This window comes from Diceros bicornis, chromosome 34 (genome assembly GCF_020826845.1).
Source record: "Diceros bicornis minor isolate mBicDic1 chromosome 34, mDicBic1.mat.cur, whole genome shotgun sequence".
Taxonomy (NCBI): domain Eukaryota; kingdom Metazoa; phylum Chordata; class Mammalia; order Perissodactyla; family Rhinocerotidae; genus Diceros; species Diceros bicornis.
The window spans coordinates 20,648,469-20,666,246 of record NC_080773.1 but is presented as its reverse complement, the minus strand read 5'-3'; the positions used below and the strand labels follow the sequence as shown (position 1 = coordinate 20,666,246).

At 54.8% G+C, this 17,778-nt stretch overlaps 1 protein-coding gene and 2 pseudogenes across 1 annotated transcript; 2 read left to right on the top strand and 1 right to left on the bottom strand.

The window, feature by feature from the left end:
- The first annotated feature begins 906 nt into the window (after positions 1-906).
- LOC131397607 (centrosomal protein CCDC61-like) lies at positions 907-2,628 on the top strand. The gene is made up of 6 exons (XM_058530712.1): positions 907-954; positions 1,290-1,432; positions 1,510-1,588; positions 1,760-1,814; positions 2,315-2,393; positions 2,531-2,628. The coding sequence occupies exons 1-6, from the start codon at positions 950-952 to the stop codon at positions 2,626-2,628; spliced, it is 459 nt and encodes a 152-aa protein (XP_058386695.1). The 5' UTR covers positions 907-949.
- A 228-nt stretch (positions 2,629-2,856) lies between these two features.
- On the bottom strand, positions 2,857-6,593 carry LOC131397606 (peptidoglycan recognition protein 1-like; annotated as a pseudogene).
- Positions 6,594-15,840: 9,247 nt separating this feature from the next.
- LOC131397605 (insulin growth factor-like family member 1) lies at positions 15,841-16,873 on the top strand (annotated as a pseudogene).
- The last annotated feature ends 905 nt before the right edge of the window (positions 16,874-17,778 follow it).

Genomic DNA, 17,778 nt, shown 5'->3' with positions numbered 1-17,778 from the left:
CATCTATTATGCTTTCCGTCCATGTGCATAATGAGCAAATAGATCATTTAAAATACTTCTTGTTTCCGTGATTATGGAGGGGCCTAAGGGGCTGCGTGGGACATAGGGAAGGACTGGGATGCGCAGTTGGAATCGGTGGGCGGGGTCTGTGGGGAGATGGGCGGGGCTTGAGGCGGCATCAGGAGCTGGGCCTGGAGATGGGGACCAGAAAGGGGCGGGGCCTGAGGGTCTAGTTGAGCGACAGGGCGGGGCCGGCAGGTGGGAGATCCGGTTGATGTCAGCTGGCATTTATGGGGGTGGGTGGCGGAAACTTGGGAAGGGTTTCAGGGAGCTGGCGGAGACCTCAGGAAGAAGGGTCCGGGGAAGGGGGGGTGTTAGGATGTAGGGAGGTGACTGACGGGTTCTTTTGGGGGCTCTGTGGGGCTCCGAGAGGGGCGGAGCCTGGGAGAAGGTGTCTGTGAGGGTCGAGCGCCAGGGCGTGAATGTCTGGGAGTTGATGGGGGATGGACCTGAAGGTTCGGGGATGGTTGGATCCGGGAAGAGGCTTGGGATAGGAGCCGTCCTGGCCGGCGGGAAACCGACAGTGGGTCCTGGGCTCCAGGAGACGGACTCCGCCGGTGGTGCCGCCCGCGGCGCGGGAGGATCGGGCCTCGTCGTCCCGGGAGCGCTCCAGGTCGCGTGGCCGCGGCGCCGCCCGCTCCTCCTCCCGGGACGGCGGCCGCGGAGGCCGGGGTCGAGGCCGCGCTGCCCGCCCCTCGCCCTCGCCCACAGGTGTGTGCCGGCCCCCCGCCCGTGGGAGGAGGGGGCGCGGACTAGGACTGTGGGGGCGTGATCCTGTGACCCCGCCTCCTCTTCTCCACACCCCCGACCCGCCCTTGGTGGTCGCGTGCCCGGTTTCGACCCCACAGCCTTTGTGAAAGCGAAGGAGAAGCAGCAGAGAGAGATCAAGATGAAGTGAGCGCCCACTTCCCCTGTCCTGCCCACATCCCCGCCCCTTCGCCTGGCCCCCTGACCTGTGCGCTGGTCTATCCCCGTTTCCCACCTGTGTCCATCGCCTGTCACCTGCTCCATCTCTCCCCTTCCCCCTACCTGCTCCCGCTTCTCACTTGACCTTCGCCTCCTCTCCTGACACCCCCCCAGCTTGGTCTGTGACTCCGCATGCTTTTCCCTACTTAGGCCGTGTGACCTCAGGCGGGTCACCGGCCTTGGCTGGGACCCCCAGGGGCGCAGCATCGCCCTTCCCCACATTAGCTGGGCGCACAGGCGGGCGTCTCCCTCCCGCTCCCCAGGCAGCAGCAGCAGCGGAACCGACTGGGCAGCGGAGGAAGCGAGGACGGTCCGTCCATCTCCTGGTCTCGCCAGACCCGGCCGCTCGCTGCGGTGACCGGCCGAGGGGACGCGGCCAACCGCTGCCGGAACCGCAGCTCCTCGGGTAGCTGGGCTGGAGCGCGGGGGGCGGGTGCGCGGGCCGGCGAGGGCGGGAGGCTCACCCCGTCCCTCTCCCCCTAGTGGACAGTTTCCGCAGCCGCTGCTCGTCCGCCAGCTCCTGCAGCGAGTTGCAGGATTTCCCGGAATCCCTCCCGAGAGGGTAGAGCTTGGGCTGGGGGATGGACCGCCTCTAAATGGGTGTCTGGGGAGACTGGAAACAGTCTTTTGCAGGAAAAGTGGGTTCTGGAGGCTGGAGGCTTGAAACCACGGAGGAGGGCGAAATGGGAGGTGCCCAAGACCCCCAGTGGGCCTTGATTCCTCCCTCCCCCAGCGCTGGCCGCCGCGGGAAGCCTCCCAGCCCCCCCACCTGGAGCGGGTCCAACAGGGTGAGCGTCCTTCCTCAGGCCATGGAGGAGGTGGGGCAGCGTGAAACCACCAGAGGCCGCTGTCCCTCTCTCCCATGGGTCCATTCTGGGGGTCAGGTACAGAGGCGGCGCTGAAATGCCTCTGGACTCAGAGTGTTTTGAGATCCTTGGAGGGGAGGGGGTATGATGGTGGCAGGGCCAGAGGACGCTGGGCAGAGCACCTGCCCCAGCCTCAAACTGCCAGGTCTTAAAACCTGGCTCCCCTTCCTGTCATCTGTGTGACTCAAGGTGGTTACTTAGCCTCTCTGGACCTCGGTTTCTTTATCAGTTAAGTGGGGATGGTTACAGTAGTCGCCTCAGAGGGTTCTGCTGGAGACGCAAGGAGGATATTTTGCATAGAATAAGTGCCCCTTAGGTGTCAGCCTTTGTTTTTTCTGGGGTCCTTAGGTTCAGAATTTCCGGTAGGATTTAGGGGGCAGGAATAGAGGGAGGGTTCCTGACCCCCTTCCTGCCTCCCCCAGCAGCAGAAGTCCAGCCACGTGGAACGCGGCCGCCATCAGAGACGCCTGGCCAGTTCGGGGGGCTGGGTCCCCACCAAAGGTGAGACTGGGACTCCTCATCTCCCCCCACCTGCCCCAGAGCTGGCTGGGATGGCACCCAGCGCAGCTGGTTGGGCCCCGGAGCTCCCCGCGACTCCAGGCCCCTCCCAGCCCCCCACACCCACCCTGCTCCCACAGAGTACAGCTCCGACCACCAGGCGGCCGACATGGCGGAAATAGACGCCCGCCTGAAGGCCCTGCAAGAGTACATGAACCACCTGGACAGGCGGTCCTGACCCCGGAGAGGGAGACTACCCCTCCGTCCCCCGTCCCCCGGGGTTCTGCGTGGGGGGCGGGGTCGGTGCGTCCTTCCAGCACGTCCCTTCCTGGGAGATTGAGGTCTTGAGGAAGACAGAGAAGGAGGGAAGGTGGGTGGCAGGACACAGGGTCGCAGAGCCCACCTTTATTGGAGGGGAGGCAGTGGGGTTTGTGACTGACGGTGGGGTGGGGGAGATACAAGGGCCTCAGCCTTGGTAGTGTGGCCAAGTCTGGATGATTCTGTAGAGCTGGTCACCTGGAGAGAGCGTGTGTTGCACATCCCCGTGTCCTTTGACTTCGTAGTCACGCCTCAGGGCTCCCAGGGCCACGCCACAGGCCAGCAGACTCTGGGCCGCCCTGAGGGCTCATTGCAGGGGGTGCCTGCTCTGGGGGAGGCAGAGGCAGGAGTGAGGCTGGGGTGCCCTGGAGGGCAGATGTCATGTGGAGCAGGGGTTCCCATGGTGCCCTCCCAGCTGGCCTGCTGGGGCCCTGAACCGGCTCTGCCACTCCCTGGCAGTGACTCCACCTCTCTGTGCCTCAGTTTCCTCACTGTGAAAGGAGAGACTCATGGCACCTGCCCACAGGGCTGTGGGATGATAACATGAGTTCCTTTCAGCCAATGTCGGCTGGCAAGGTTCTCACTGATTCCCCTTCACCTGCCCCCAGCCCTCCTGTTCCTACCCGCTGCCATTTATCCAGCACTTCGTAGGTGCCGTGGACTCGCCTAAGAACTTGATACAGAAGAACTAGTCCTCACCAGAACCGTGTGCTTCAAAATGGTCATTGTCGAAAGGAGGACATGAGGCTCAGAAAAGCAGAGTCACTGCCCGAGGTCACAGAGCTTGTAGGTGGCAGAGCCTCTGAGCTACCACACACCACAGCCTGCAGTCCCCCAGGCCCCATGTCGCCCCTGTCCCGACAGCTGGACACTCACTTACCCATGTAGTTACCCATGAAGCTGATGCCGATGAGGATGGAGTTCCAGGTGGGACCTGAGTGGGCGCCCTGGGTTTTCCAGCCACGGCCCTCATACACAAGCCCGTCTTCTCCAATCAGGAAGCTGTGGGGGTGGGGGGTTGATGAGTGAGGGAGGGCTTCCTGGGGGAGGACCTCTCTTCTTCCTCCACTTGCCCTGCCCCTGTTCCTGCCACTCACACGCAATCCTCCGACACCCTCCCTCTTCTTCCCCGATTTTCCACAATAATAACAATGACAGGGGCCCCTGCCATGTGCCAAGCACAGCTCTACATGCACCTTTTTCCATCTTCACAGCAACCCTGTGAGTCACTACTGCCTCCATTCTGTAGATAATCAGAGAGGAGCATACACCTGCCCAGGGTCACACAGTGGATCAGAGGCAGAGCCAGGATTTTCACCCAGGTTCCAGTGACCCCCACCCACATGGTCTGATTTCTTGCTCTCTCCTGCCTCCCTGGAGGATTTGTCCCGCTCTTGATTTGATGGGTCTCACATGCAGTCCTCTGAGGGAGCACTGTTATCATCTCCCCTTTAAGCTGAGGAAGCAGAGACTTAGAAAGAAAGGTGATTCACCCAAGGTCATGCCCCGGGGACCCCTGCCTCTCAGACTCTCCACCAAGAAGCTCTTCTGCCCTCAACCCAGCCTGCTTCCTGCTCCCTGCTCTGTGCTGGGTGCCCTAAGAGACAGGATGGGGACTCAAGGGCTGGCGCCACAACCAGACCAGACCCTGGAGCCCCAGCATCTGCCTCTGAGGTTTCCAATCCCAGCAGCAGATCCTTAAGACTCCCTCATCAGCACGTCTTATTGAGCGAGTCTGACTTGACACATTGAATTAACCAGGGGATCAGCTTCTGGAGCTGCAGTGTCTGCCTCCTCAGCCCTCTGGTTCACAGCTCACCAATGACGCACACAATGTTGGGACTTTCCAACCTTGGGTCCTGAATCTGCCACTTCGGAAGCCAGACGCTCAGAATCCGGCTCTGAAGAGACTAGAAATACCATAGTGGTGCCGGCCCCAGGACTGGGTGGTTACGGCCCGGCCGCACCCCCAGCCCCTGGAAGGCAAGTGGTGCTCCCTGTGCATTTGTCACACGGAGACATCTGACTGAAACCTCAGCCACCACCACCAGGGGGGTACAGTCAGGAGCCCATTGTACAGGGGAAGAAACTGAGGCTCAGAGAGAGAATGTGACATGACAAGGAAGGGGGATTCAGAACGTTTAATTCATGCTCTGAATCCTAAAATCTGAGAAGCCGACTTCTCTGCTTCTGTAAGAGGATTCAGGCCAGAGGCTGCGGACCAGGCTCTGGTCTTCTGACTTCAAGAAAACTCTTAGATGGGGCACCCACCTCTTGGAAACAAAATCTTGAAGTTGGAGCCTTTGGCTTGTAAGATCTTGAGCCTGAAGAGCTGGGGACACCCTTGGAGGCATCTAGATTTCTCTCAGTGAGGTCCTCAGATTCCCCGGCCTCCCCCAGCCCCACTGAAGCAGTCTCTAAGGGAGGAACCTGGGGACCTGCATCTCCAGGAAGGTGATGCTGGTGCTTCCTGAGCTCTGAGAACCTGTGGGGTTCAAACCCTCTCTCGCTGTGGAAACCCGTGTGCTGGAGCACAGCCTGTTACCATGGGCAGGGCGCTGGTGGGCGTGGGCCCCAGAGGCAGATCTGAGTGTCCTTGTCCCTGTTTCTGCCCTCACTCACTCGAGTCTGTCCTCCCCACAGCAGCCAGAGGGAGCTCCTTACACTAAGCAGGCTCCCATCCCTCCCGTGGCTCCCGTCCTCCTCATAGCAGAGCCACCGTCCTCACTGGGGCCCACAGGCCCTGTGCCCTCCGTCCCCTCCTCCTCATTTCCTCATTCCTCCCAGCCACCTCCAGCCACCCCGACCTCTGTCCTTCAGGTTGACCTGCTTACTCGGCCTCAGAGCCTTTACTCCACTCTACCCCCAGCTCACTCACTCTTCCCTCAGCTCCCCCGTCCCAGAGCCACCTCAGCCACTCTTCCTTTTTATTGTCACTTCTGTCACCGTGTGAATTCATCTGGGTGACTTTGCTTGTTTCTCCCTGCTGGTCTTTAAATCCCTCTGGGCTACACTCCGTCAGTTCAAGGCTGTGTCCCCATCCCAGCATCCGGCACACGGCCTGACACATTGCAGGTGTCTAATGGCCATAGTCCATGCATTTTGGGGCTCTGACTACGTGCCAGGCAGTGTCCTAAGAGCCTGGCCTGTATTGGCTGGTTAGTGACCAAGTGGGCACAATCCCGTTGACTGTGCAGAGGAGGAAGAAGAGACTGAAGCTGAGAGAGTGAGTGACTTGCCCCGGGTCTCGGCCACCGTGAGCAGAGCTGGGACAGGAGCCCCGCCCCGTGCTTCACCAGCCTGTGTCCGCCTCCTAACAAAGCCCAGACTTTGTGAGGGGACCCCAGGGTTGAGGACACCGTGGTGCGTGTTGGCAAAGTCTGTCCCTTCCCCCTGGGGCGCAGAGCTTGGATGTCAGCCCTCTCCCCTCGTTCTGACATCTTTGTGCTGCCAGCACACGCCCAGCCCTCCATGGTGACCTTGGAGATACCAAGATGCCCAGGGTTGTCAGCCAGGTGGCTCAGAACCGGGTCCCACTGCCCCCCAGGCCTGCGCACCTTTCCCTCCTCCAGCCCCGGCTCCACCTGTGCCCCCTCCGCACTCACTTGTAGCCCAAGTCGCACACACCCAGGTTCCGCACGTGGTAACTCTGCACGTTCTGGACCTGCCTCACGCACGAGGCGGGGGTGTCTCAGGGCTGCCCACCATGTGTGACACCACCACGTAGCACGCAGGCAGGTTCAGGCGCCGTTCGCACGTGGATGCCAGGGCCCCCCACTCTCTCCGGGGCACGATGGGGCCGCATGAGGTCAATTCTTCTTGAGCTGCTCCGAGCCTGAGGAGGGTGAGGAGGGTCCAGGCGAGCAGCGCACAGCCAGGGGACATGGCGGGCATGGGGCACAGGGACGTAGAGGAGCTCGTGGCTGGCGGTGACGCCTTTATATGCCTGGGTGGAGTGGCCAGGAAGGCCTTGCTTCATGAAGATGACATAACCTTTCTGTATCTGTTTTCTCCACTGCAAAATGAGGGGGGTGGTAATGCAAAGTCTCTAACTCCTAGGGTGGACGTGGGATTAAATGGGTTGACAAGGGTGGAGCCCTTAGATGTCTGGCTCCTACGGCCCCACAAGCGCCACTGGGACTGGAGCTCACATCTGCCCTTGGTAGTAAGCCACGTGCTTACATGGGGCCCCTGGCAGCTCCACTGTGCACAGGAGGGAACGTGACCTCCAGAGAGGAACAGCCATTTGCCCAAGGCCATCCGGTGGCTGGGGATCCGCTGTTGGGGCAGAAGGCTTTCCTGGGGCCTCTGCCCTGCCCAGGCCCCCATTCCCACTCCCTCCCAGAGCGCCTGGTGAGTTTAGGGCGGATTGCCTGGGTTGTTCTTCCTCCTTTCCTTCTACTTTAGTGGATTTAAAAAATTACAGAAGAAACACATGCCAGCTGTAAGTAGTTGAACTGATAGGAATGTCAATCACCTGTGTCTCTCCAGCTCCACCCACCCGAGGTCCCCAGTGAGACCACTGTGGGGTGTTTCTCCCACCATATTCCCCATGCTCAGGTGGATCATGCTTATACTCATGACGTCATCGAATAGTGCACCAGGCTGCTCTAAGCTCTTTCCATGATTTATCTCATCACCTGCTCCCAACAGGTTTGTGAGGTGGATGTTGTTATTAACTTCCTTTCATAATAGAGGAAACTGAGGCCTGGAGGTGTTACCACATCCAGGGGGATGTGGGGTTTAGCCACAGGCTTCCTGGCTCCAGAGATGAAGTTCTAAACTGTATTCTGCTTCCCACAAACATACATAAAGGCATAGTTCTTAAAAATAATAAAATAAGAGTGATGTCAGCATCATGGCAGAGTGAGCTTCCCCCACTGAACTCTCCCCCTCTAAGACAACGAAAAGGACACTCATATTTCAACAGAACCTATTCATACAACACAGGGGACGTCTGAGGCACCCAGGCAGCCATACACCCGAGGACGGAGGTGCTGGAATCCCCAGAGGAAGTGGAAGGAGGTAAGGGGAGCTCCCTCCCCTCCCCAAGGACTGCGACCCAGAGACTGAGACCATGCAGCTCTCAGAGGAGGGGGAGGGGTGGCTCACAGCATGAAAACCAGGGCTCTCCAAGACCCCTCACAGCCTGTGGGGATCCCCCTACAGAGGGAGCGGAACTGTTGCAAGGGTGCTTTCAACAAGCTAGCCCCTCAGGAGAGCAGAGAGCATCAGCCAGGTGTGAAAAGTCTGAGATTGGGGATGTGAAAGTAAGCGCTCCTTCCCCACCTGGCCCCCCTGACTGGAGCTTCAGCACAGCGGTGCTTCAGCTCAGCCCCGTCCCGAGAGGCAACGGCCCCTAGGCGCCCAGGGTCCCACCAGCAGGGGCAGCGTGACCACGACCACCACACCAGAGGCAGCAGCAGCTCAGGCCCCACCTCGCCACAGCTCCAGCTGCTCTGGCTGGACCAAGCCATGGCCCCAGTTGCCCCAGCTGCCCCAGCTCCCCCTCCCCCTGGCTCCAGCTGCTTGGCCTTGGCCTGTGCTCAGGCTCCAGCTGACTTGGTGCTGGCAACTTCAGCCCACCACGCTCCAGCTCCTGCTTCTTTGGTCCAGCAGCACTTCAGCTGCAGCTGCTTCAACCCACCTGCACCCGAGCCCCAGCTACTTTGGCCTAGCTGTGCTCCAGTCCCAGCTGTTCCCACATGCCAGCTCCAGCTGTTCCCACGCTTCCCCCCCAGCAGCCTCTACACAACTGTGCCCAGATCGGTTGTGCTTCACTCAGCCACACCTCAACCAAGAATACTGTATCCAGTGAAAATATCCTTCAGACATGATGGAGAAATAACAACTATCCCAGATAAACAAAAGCTAAGGGAGTTCATGGCCACAAGACCCCCACTACAAGAAGTGCTCAAGAAGGCCCTCATGCCTGGGAAAAAAGAGAAAGGGGATTCAAAGTTTTGAACAAGGAGGAAAATAGGTCGACAAAACCAGAAAAAAATTGCAGCTCTCTATCAGAGAAAGTGACGCGTATAAAGAAGAAACAGAAGTAGACACGCATCCTAGTGATATTGGAACTCCTGTCTTGGTTTCATGAGTGACCCCAGAAACCCATCACAATTGCTTTCACCTGAATAGCATCAGCCTTGGTTAGGTGAGCGGGTACTAAGCTCTGGTCCTCGGGCTGGGGGTGTGAGGTCAGGGTGTTGACGAGCCCCCTCAGGAGGGTTCAAAATGTAGAACAGAACACGGGGAAAGTAGAAGACTTGTAGGATCACATGGGTCAGACATTATTAGCTGTTTCAATTTAGGGGAGTGGGGATGGCTCCAAGGTTGTCCTATGCCTTCCTTTTTACTAAAGTGGCCTTGTCACTGGGGAATGAGAGGGATGCATCTGGGGGAAGGAAGGGGAAGGGAGCATCCACCCTCTCCTGGCTCTTAAAGGATCTGACATCATGTTCCCAGGTGACAGATACCCTGTATGATGCCTGCCAAGGCCCCAGGACAAAGCAATGCCCCTGAGGCCAGGGAAGAGGACTGGAGATCCTCTGACATCTGCTGCTCCTCTCTAGAGGTGAAAGGACCTGCCCAATCTGCCGCCTTCCATCTGCTGAACCAAAGCCAACCCCAGAGACGGGATCCCCAATGCAGCCTCCAGGTGAGGAGGGCAGAACCCCATCTCCAATCACAGCTGCAGCCCCACCCCCAAGGGAACCTCAGCCTCCATCCCATCCCTTTCCTCTCCCACCCTCCTCTTCTTCCATAGCAATGTCCCAACCACATCCCCAAATCAGTCCCATTTATATTGGTAAGATGATTACTTCTGAAAGCAATCTACAGATTCAATGCAATCCCTAGAAAAACCTTAATGGCCTTTTTTTACTTCTTCTTCCAAAAATGTAAGAACTCATTCTCAAATTTATCTGGAATTGCAAGGGACTCTGAATAGCTAAAACTATCTTGAAAAAGAAGAACAAAGTTGGAAGACTCACACTTGCTGATTTTAAACTTACTATAAAGTTACAGTAATCAAAACAGTATGGTACTGGCACAAGGATAGACATGTAGATCAATGGGATGGAATTGAGGTTCCAGAAATAAGCCCATAGATTTATGGCCAATTGAGTTTTTTATTAGGTTGCCAAGAGCATTCAATGTGGAAAGAAGTTTTCAACACCTGGCACTGGGTGAAATGGATCTCCACAGGCAGAAGAATGAAGTGGGACCTCTGCCTCACACCATATACAGAAACTAACTCCAAGTGCATGAAGGGCCTAAATGTAGGAGGTAAAGATATAAAAGTCTTAGAAGGAAACATAGGAGTAATTCTTCATGATCTTGCATTTGAAAATGTTTTCTTATATATGACACCAAAAGCACAGACACAAGAAAAAAAATGAATGAGGCTTTATAAAAATTGAAAGTTTTGTGTGTCAAAGAACACTATGAAGAAAATGAAAATAAAACCCACTAAACAGGACTAAATATTTGCAAAGCACATATCTAACAATGATCTAGAATATAGTATCCAGAGTATGTAAAGCACGCCTCCAACTGAATAACGAAAAGACAAACATCACAATTTAAAAATTGGCAAAGGACTTGAATACATGATCCTCCACAGAAGATATGTCCAACAAGCACGTGAAAAGACACTCAAAGTCATTTTTTAAGGGAAATTCAAATCAAAACTACTAAAAATTAACACTTCACATCCACTAGAGTGGTGATAATTTTTTATAATGGAAAAAAATGTGGAAGCAAGGGTGTGGAGAAATTGCAACCCTCACAGTTTGCTAGTAGGGGTGTAAAGTGGTGCAACCACTGAGGAAAACTGTTCGTCTGTTCCTCAGTGAGTGAAACATAAAATTCCCATGTGATCAAGCACTTCTACTCCTGGGTAGATACCCAAAAGAATTGAAACAGTTGTTCAAACCATCACTGTACACAGATGTTCATAGTAGCATTATACAGAAGAGTGAAAAGGTAGAAGTATCAGAAATGTCCATCTATGGATGAAGGGATAAGTTAAATGTGCTATATCCATATAATGAAATGCTATTTCTCATAAGAAATGAAGTACAGATACATTACAACATGGACGAATCTTGAAAATATCGTGATAAGTGAAAGAAGCCAGACACAAAGAACCACATATGTATCATTCTATTTATATCAAAAATTCCTAGGTAAATGCATTGAGACAGAAAGCAGATTAGTGGTTTCCAGGGGCTGGGAGGAGAGTGGAATGGGCAGGGATTGCTTAATGAGTATGGGGTTTTCTTTAGGGCTGATGAGAATATTCTGGTGATGGTTACACAACATCTTGAATATACTAAATGACACTGAACTGTACAATTTACAATGGCTAAAATGATAAATTTTATGTTATGTGTATTTTACCACACACGTAAAAAAGAGTAAAAACATTTTAATGGGGTTGGGGGGTGGTGTCCAGAGAGTAGAAGGAACTGTCCACACCACTGGTGCTGACCCGCTCGGTCTGTTTCATTACTTTTGTTGCTGGAATGAGACTGTCCAGGAGTATCTTCACTTTATAGTGGGATTCTGACTCTCATCTGCTCGTGCAGAGTGGAGGCTGGTCTGGTTCAACTAAATCTAAAACCCTGGATCTATTCAGTCCTGAAACAACCTGTTCCCTTCTCATTGATGATCAAAATCTACAACTGGGCCTGATTCTCAAGTGTCTTTCTTGACAGCAAAGCCCCAAAGAGCTGTGATAAGTGCTCAGCAGAAGACGTGCAAGGTGCTGTCAGGATGTAATGGGGGGACTGACCTCAGCCTCAGGGCTCAGAGATGTTTTGGGGAGGGTGACATTTAAACTGAAAGCTGGAGAGTGAATAGAATGCATGTGAAGAGAGTGAGGAGAGAGTCAGACAAGAACTGTCATGCATGAACCCTGGAACATGTGGATGTGGGAGGACCACAGACCCTGAGTTTGAGGTGCAGAAAGTGAGGAGAGTCTGGGGCCTGCAGAAGGGGACGTGGGGGTTGAGCCACAGAAGACCTTTTGGGTTGTAATAAGGATTTGCAATCAGTCGAGGGTGATGGGGAGCCACGAAGGGTTTACAGGACACTTGGCATCCATCCCACCCACTCAGGGCCTCCCTGTCTGTAGAGGCTGCACAGCCTCAGACGGCCTTTCCCAGATGGCCTTGCAGCTGGGGTTCCGGAGGCCTTTGAAGCTCTGAGCAGCACAGCCATGGAGTCACCAGGTGTTTCCCCAGCAGCAACCACATGTCGAGGCAATAGCTTCGAGGTGCCAGGAGGCTGCTGGGGCTGCAGCAGTGATGTTCAGATCCCTGAGTCACACAGCAGTGCTGGTCTGGGCATCATTCCTGGAGGCCAAGCCTAGAGCCTGCTCCTACAGCCCCTCCTCTGACAAGTTGGCTCTTAACTCACTGTTTTACTCGGAGGATCCAGTCAGAGCTGGAATTGGGCCAGACCATCCATCCATTGGTCACCAGAAGTCCTTTTACAGGGAGCAGAGTTCAGTTCCTGAATCCCGATAATGCCATTGGAGCAGAGGAGTGGCAATATCCTCCTCCTGAGCCAGCAGAGGAGGACCCTCTGGCTCTGGGGAGCCCCAGCCCCTCCTCCTGCATACCTGACATTCTCTCTGTACACGTGAAAGTCCACTGCATTCCTGCCTGTCTCCTGGGAGGGGCTCCCTGAGGCCAGATGGAAATAACACCCAGATGCTGACAGGAGGGATATTCAGCCAATATATTCCCAGGGAGAAGGAGAAGCCATTGGGGAATCTGGCAAGAGCAGGAAATGCCAGGTCCTCCTGGGTTTCCCATCCAGGAGCCCAGCTCTGCCAGCCCCAACCAGGAGCCATGGGAACGGGCAAGCCGGGTCTTGTCCAGGGGAGTCTGGGATTCAGGAGTCCTGGGCTCTGCTCCAGCCTGTGTCACTGACCCGCAGGAGGACCTTGGGTCAGTGTGCTGCTTGGATCCAGGGAACAGGAGGAGAGAATAAAACAAATGGCTGTTGGGGATCTTAGACTTACTGCCAAGAGAGCCAGAACCTTCTTCACCCATAAGGAGAAACACAGTCCCAACGCCTAACGACAGCTTCTACCAAGTCAGGCCGGGTCCTCCCTCACAGATCCAGGCTCTCACACAGAAGACAGAGCTGTCCCCACACAGTGAGGTCCCATGGTGGACACAACAGGGTGGGGGTCTCTGACGGAGCTGGTGGGGGGATTAGATGGCACTGTGTGCGAAGGCTTTTGTGACAACTTGAGAAGGGGCAGAAGCAGGATGCAAGCCCAGGGCTGTCTGACCCCAAAGCCTCAATGGTGTGGAGTGAGTTGCTCTCAGTGTCCACTCATCTCAGGACCAGCCACTGCCCTCCCATCAGCACAGACACCCCTGCCCTGTCCTGAACTCCCTCTACCTTCGTCCCCTTTGATCACTCAGCTCCCTTGAGAGACGAGGCTCCAGGCCCAGGAGTGTGGGCTGGGCTCGTTCCTCCTCAGAGACAAACCTCCAACCCTGCCTTGGGGAATGTGCTTTCTCCCTCACCTGGCTGGTGTCCGGGCGTCTACTGCACCCCAGATTTTGGCAGAGGCAACCAGGCCTGTGTCCTGGCCTGCCCGGACTCATCCCAGAAAGTGAATGAAATCAAGGTCGTGAGAGATGAGCCCTGAACTGGAAAACATGACGAGGCAGCTGAGTCTGTGGCAGTCAGCAAAGAGGGGACCAGCCCTGCCTGGAGCCTTCCCCATTCACGAATTTTCTAATCAATAGATAAGTATTACATCATTACGTGGCTTCCAACAGTGTGGAAGGGAAGTTTCCATAAACAACATTTGACAAGATTCTGCACAGCACACAGTAATCCGTTTCCTGATCTATGTTTTTCAATTAAAAAAACATTATAGTTTATGAGCAATTCAAGTAGTTACATAACCTGCTAAAATGGTGCAATCCACTGTCTGGGAAACACTGCTCTGCTGTGCAGCTGCAAGAGAAGATGGCCAGAACACAGGGGAGACGTGGGGCTGGGAGGGGAGCTGCTGTCCCCCTGCCCCATGGGAGAGAGAGGATATTTGGGACTCTGGTAATTGCAGAAATATTTCTGCTATGACAGGATCTTCCCTGGTCTCCTGTTCCAAGCTCAGCCTACTATTCACCCTCCTCACAGCACACAGATGCAGGGATGTTCACAAACACAAATCTTAACTCTCCTCCCTGGTCAGGACCTAGCCATGGTGCCCAGTGCACTGAGGGTAAAGTCCTGAGTCCTCCCCAAGGCTCACAAGGGACTGATCCTGCAGCCCTACCAGCCCCCCTCTCTCTGTCCTGACCTCCACCCTCTCTGGGCTTAGCCTTGAAATCTTAGCTCAGACATCCCCTCGTCCAGGAAGCTCTCCCTGAACTCCCAAGATGAGTGATGACCCCTATCCCAGGTCCCACAGCTCATGGGTTTTCCAAACCCAAACCTGACCTCTCTGAGTCATCATGGTCGGTGGGTGGCTTGTGGCCCCCAACCATGGGACAGGACCTGCTACTGAGTCATCACTGTGTCCTCGGGGTCATCTGGCACAGGGCTGGGCACACAGCTCATCCTCAGCTACTATGTATTGCCAGGCCCTTCCTTGTGTCATCTCTGTTAGACCACAAGACAACGGGTCAGCTGGTCCAGGTTGTTGCCATTTTACGGGGAAGGAAACTGAGGCTCAGAGAGGCAAAGTCACCTCCTCAGGTTCACTCTGGGAAACACAGCATTGAGGGCACCAGTGCCAACCCCGACAGAACCCTAGAGCTGGGCTGTGATGACATCTCTGTCCCCAACGAGGAGAGACCAGAGCTTGCACTGAGGACACCCCCACAGCTGACCTGGATGTTTCCCTGAATCCCCCACTTCTACTAGGTTTGGACACTGATGCGGTTCCCCCCTCACAGTGAAGGACACGCTCCGTTCCTCTTTCACTGGGTCCTCACCCTGGTTTCTGTCTGGAGCGGGTGCATGTCATGGAGGAGCCGAGTCTGGGCCTGGGCTCCAGGTGGAGGGGCATCTGGGGAGCTAGTGTGGAGGTTCCCTCAGAGGAGCAGAGTCGCAGAAGGCAGGATCTTTCCAAACACAGGGAGGCGGGTCGAGGGACACAGCTGCCCACATGAGGGACAGGTCGCCCTTCCCAGGCTCTGGAGAGAACTTTGTCCATGCCAGGGTGGTCTCTGTGCCCCTGAGGGATGGAGTCCTGGAGGAGCTGGGGGAGGGGCTTCCCCATCCTCACTGCACGGGGTGACCTGGACCCACAGAACTGACCCCACAGTGTCCCTCAGGGAAGGACTCCAAGATGGCTCTTCTCAGGGGAAATTCCATCCATCTCCCTCTGAACACCCACGGTAAGGAGTAAAGCCTTTGGAATCTACTGATGGTAGTGGAATTTCTCCTACAGAACTTCACAGACAAGTAATATTGATAATGAGATTGGTGACAGCAGCCAAACTCAAATGGATTATCTTACCATTCTCTCTCTTTCTCTCATGAACTCAGTGAACATTGTGACTTCTGAGTGTCCTCTTCCCACCCCTCCCCCATGTCTGACACAAAGCCTGGGGCACACGAGGTGCCAAGTGGACAGGTGCTCCTGAGGAAATGACCATTAGTGGAGAGACAGAGAAGGAGGTAGGGAGAGCGCCCTGGGGGCTGTGGGTCCCAGGGGTCCTCCAGGGCCTTTTTCACGTTCATTCATGAACCACCTCAGCGTCCTCGCCACACATTCCCCTGTTCCCCAACCTTGTTCAACCTGGAATTTTCAAATGTGTAAAAACTAGTCTCTCACCTGCATGCTGTGAGATGGCGTTTAGTGAGCCCTGGGCTGGGGCTGTGAGGTCAGGGAGCTGATTGGCCCCCCGGGAGGATGTGAGGGGTTAGGATTCCAAGAGAGTGGGAATGAGGCCATCCCGCTGGGCATTAGAGGGAGGCATTTGGGGGTGAGAATGTGTGTGGGGCACCTGCTCCTGCCCCAGGGCCCAGCGTGTCTCTGCAGGCCAGGCAGGGGATCTGATGATATCAATAGCTTTTCAGGAGAAATAAAAGCACCTGCTGAGGTCAGCTGATCCTGTCTCTACTCCACTGCATTCGCCCCAGAGCCATGGCTCCCCGATGCTGCATCCTGGGTAAGGAGGATCCAACCCGAATTCCCCTCACCTTCCACAGGCCCAGGTGTCCACAAGACACTTGGACACAGGTGACTGGATTCCACCCTAGACTGCTCCCAGTCTTTCCCCGTGCCTCATACAGGACAGACACCCCCTCAGACCTTCCCCTGCCCCAGGCTGGGCCCCCCGAGGTGGACCCCTGGCTGCCCTGTCAGCCCCACCTCATCCCTTTGCTCTCCCACAGCTGTCTGGGCCTCTCTCTGCATCCTCTGCTCACATGGAGCCCCAGGTGAGGCCAGTCGAGAAACTCAGAGTTGGGGTGCGGCTCCCAGAGGGCGCCAGGCTGGGAACCCCTGCCCTGCTGCCTGGTCACACCAGCTCCATCTCTTCCAGTGTCCCCCACAGGCGCTCACCTGATGCTGTCCCAGCTGCACATGACCTGTGGGGACAAGTTCCATGACCCCTGCAGCACTGTTGCTATGACGATGCTGTGGTGCCCTTGGGCAGGACCCGGAAGTGTGGCAACTGCACCTTCAGGGTCTGCTTCCAGCATTGCTGTCCCCGGTCACTCAGACTCCAGGAGGCCTTCCTGGTGAAGCTGAAAGGCCAGAGTTGTTCCTTGGCCCTGCCCCCGGATGACAGGGTTTGTCGCAGGTGAGGTCCTGTCCCCTCCATGGGATTGGGGGATGCAGGGGAGTGGGAGTCTCAGGATGGCTACTCTGTCCCTAATGCCGCCCCCTGGCCCTGTCACCTGCTCCACTCCATCTACCTCTCCCTTTTTCTCTCCTTGTTTCTCTCTCCCTTTGTGTTTATTTCTCTCTGCCTCTTTGCGGCCCTTCTGTCTCTCTCTTTTCCACTCCTCTGCCATGTTCTGTGCGTCCCTCCATCTCTGTCCACCTCTCTCTTGCTCACTCTCTCTCTCTGTCTCTCTCTTCAGTGTCGGCTGACAGAGGACCCGATGACCAGATGACTGCTGGATTCTGCTTCCTGGAGGAGCCTGGCGAGATGGGCCTCGTGTGGACTTAGATCTGGGACGTGGAGTGGGTATTTGGGGACAGGAGACACTCAGACTCAATCCTCCCTTCTCATTCTTTCTCTTCTTTAACACTCAGCCTGAATCTGCCCTTTAATACTCAGAGTGACTAATACTCAGGTGAGGAATAAATCTTATTCTTCAAAATTCTCTGATGGTTGTTGCTGAGGTGGGTCCTGTTATTGTAATAAGAACCACAAGGGCCAGTCAAGCCACATCATTGGCTCTGGTTGGGGAAATGTCTGTGGACTCACCACAAGTAATATGGACCCAGGCGAGTGTCTCAGGCATTCCTGCCCCACGGCATCACTATCAATAGTCTGAGACCCACACAACACCCATTCATCAGTTGATAGACATTGGGTTGTTTCCCTTTTGGGGCTATTATGAATAATTCTGCTGAGTATTCTTGTACAAATGGTTGTGGAGAGGTATTTCATTGTGGATTTGATTTGCATTTCCCTAACGTCTAAACATGTTGATTATCTTGTCATGGGTTTATTGGCTCTGTGTGTGTCACATTAGGGGAAATGTCTTTAAATCCTTTGTCCATTTTTTAATTGATTTTGGCTTTTTATAGTTGACCAGTAAGAGTTTTTATTATATTCTAGACACAATTCCCTCATCAGGCGTATGATTTGCAAATATTTTGTTTCACTTTGATGACTTTTCACTCTCTTGATGGTGTTCTTTGAAGTACAAAATTTTCAATTTTAATGAAGTCCAATTTATCTATTGCTCTGTGGTGTTGGTGTCTTCTAAGGCACCATTGCCATATGTCCAGGTCATGAAGATTTAATCCTATGTTTCTTCCATGAGTGTTATAGTATGAGCTCTTCCATTTATTTCTTTGATCCATTTCTTTAAATTTTTTTTTCCCCAAAGCCCCAGTAGATAG

Excerpts from the sequence above, each read along its gene's own strand:
- LOC131397607 (XM_058530712.1), top strand. Across the intron at positions 1,589-1,759 it reads CCGGAATCCCTCCCGAGAGG|CGCTGGCCGCCGCGGGAAGC; the intron begins GTAGAGCTTGGG and ends TCCCTCCCCCAG. Across the intron at positions 1,815-2,314 it reads CCTGGAGCGGGTCCAACAGG|CAGCAGAAGTCCAGCCACGT; the intron begins GTGAGCGTCCTT and ends TGCCTCCCCCAG.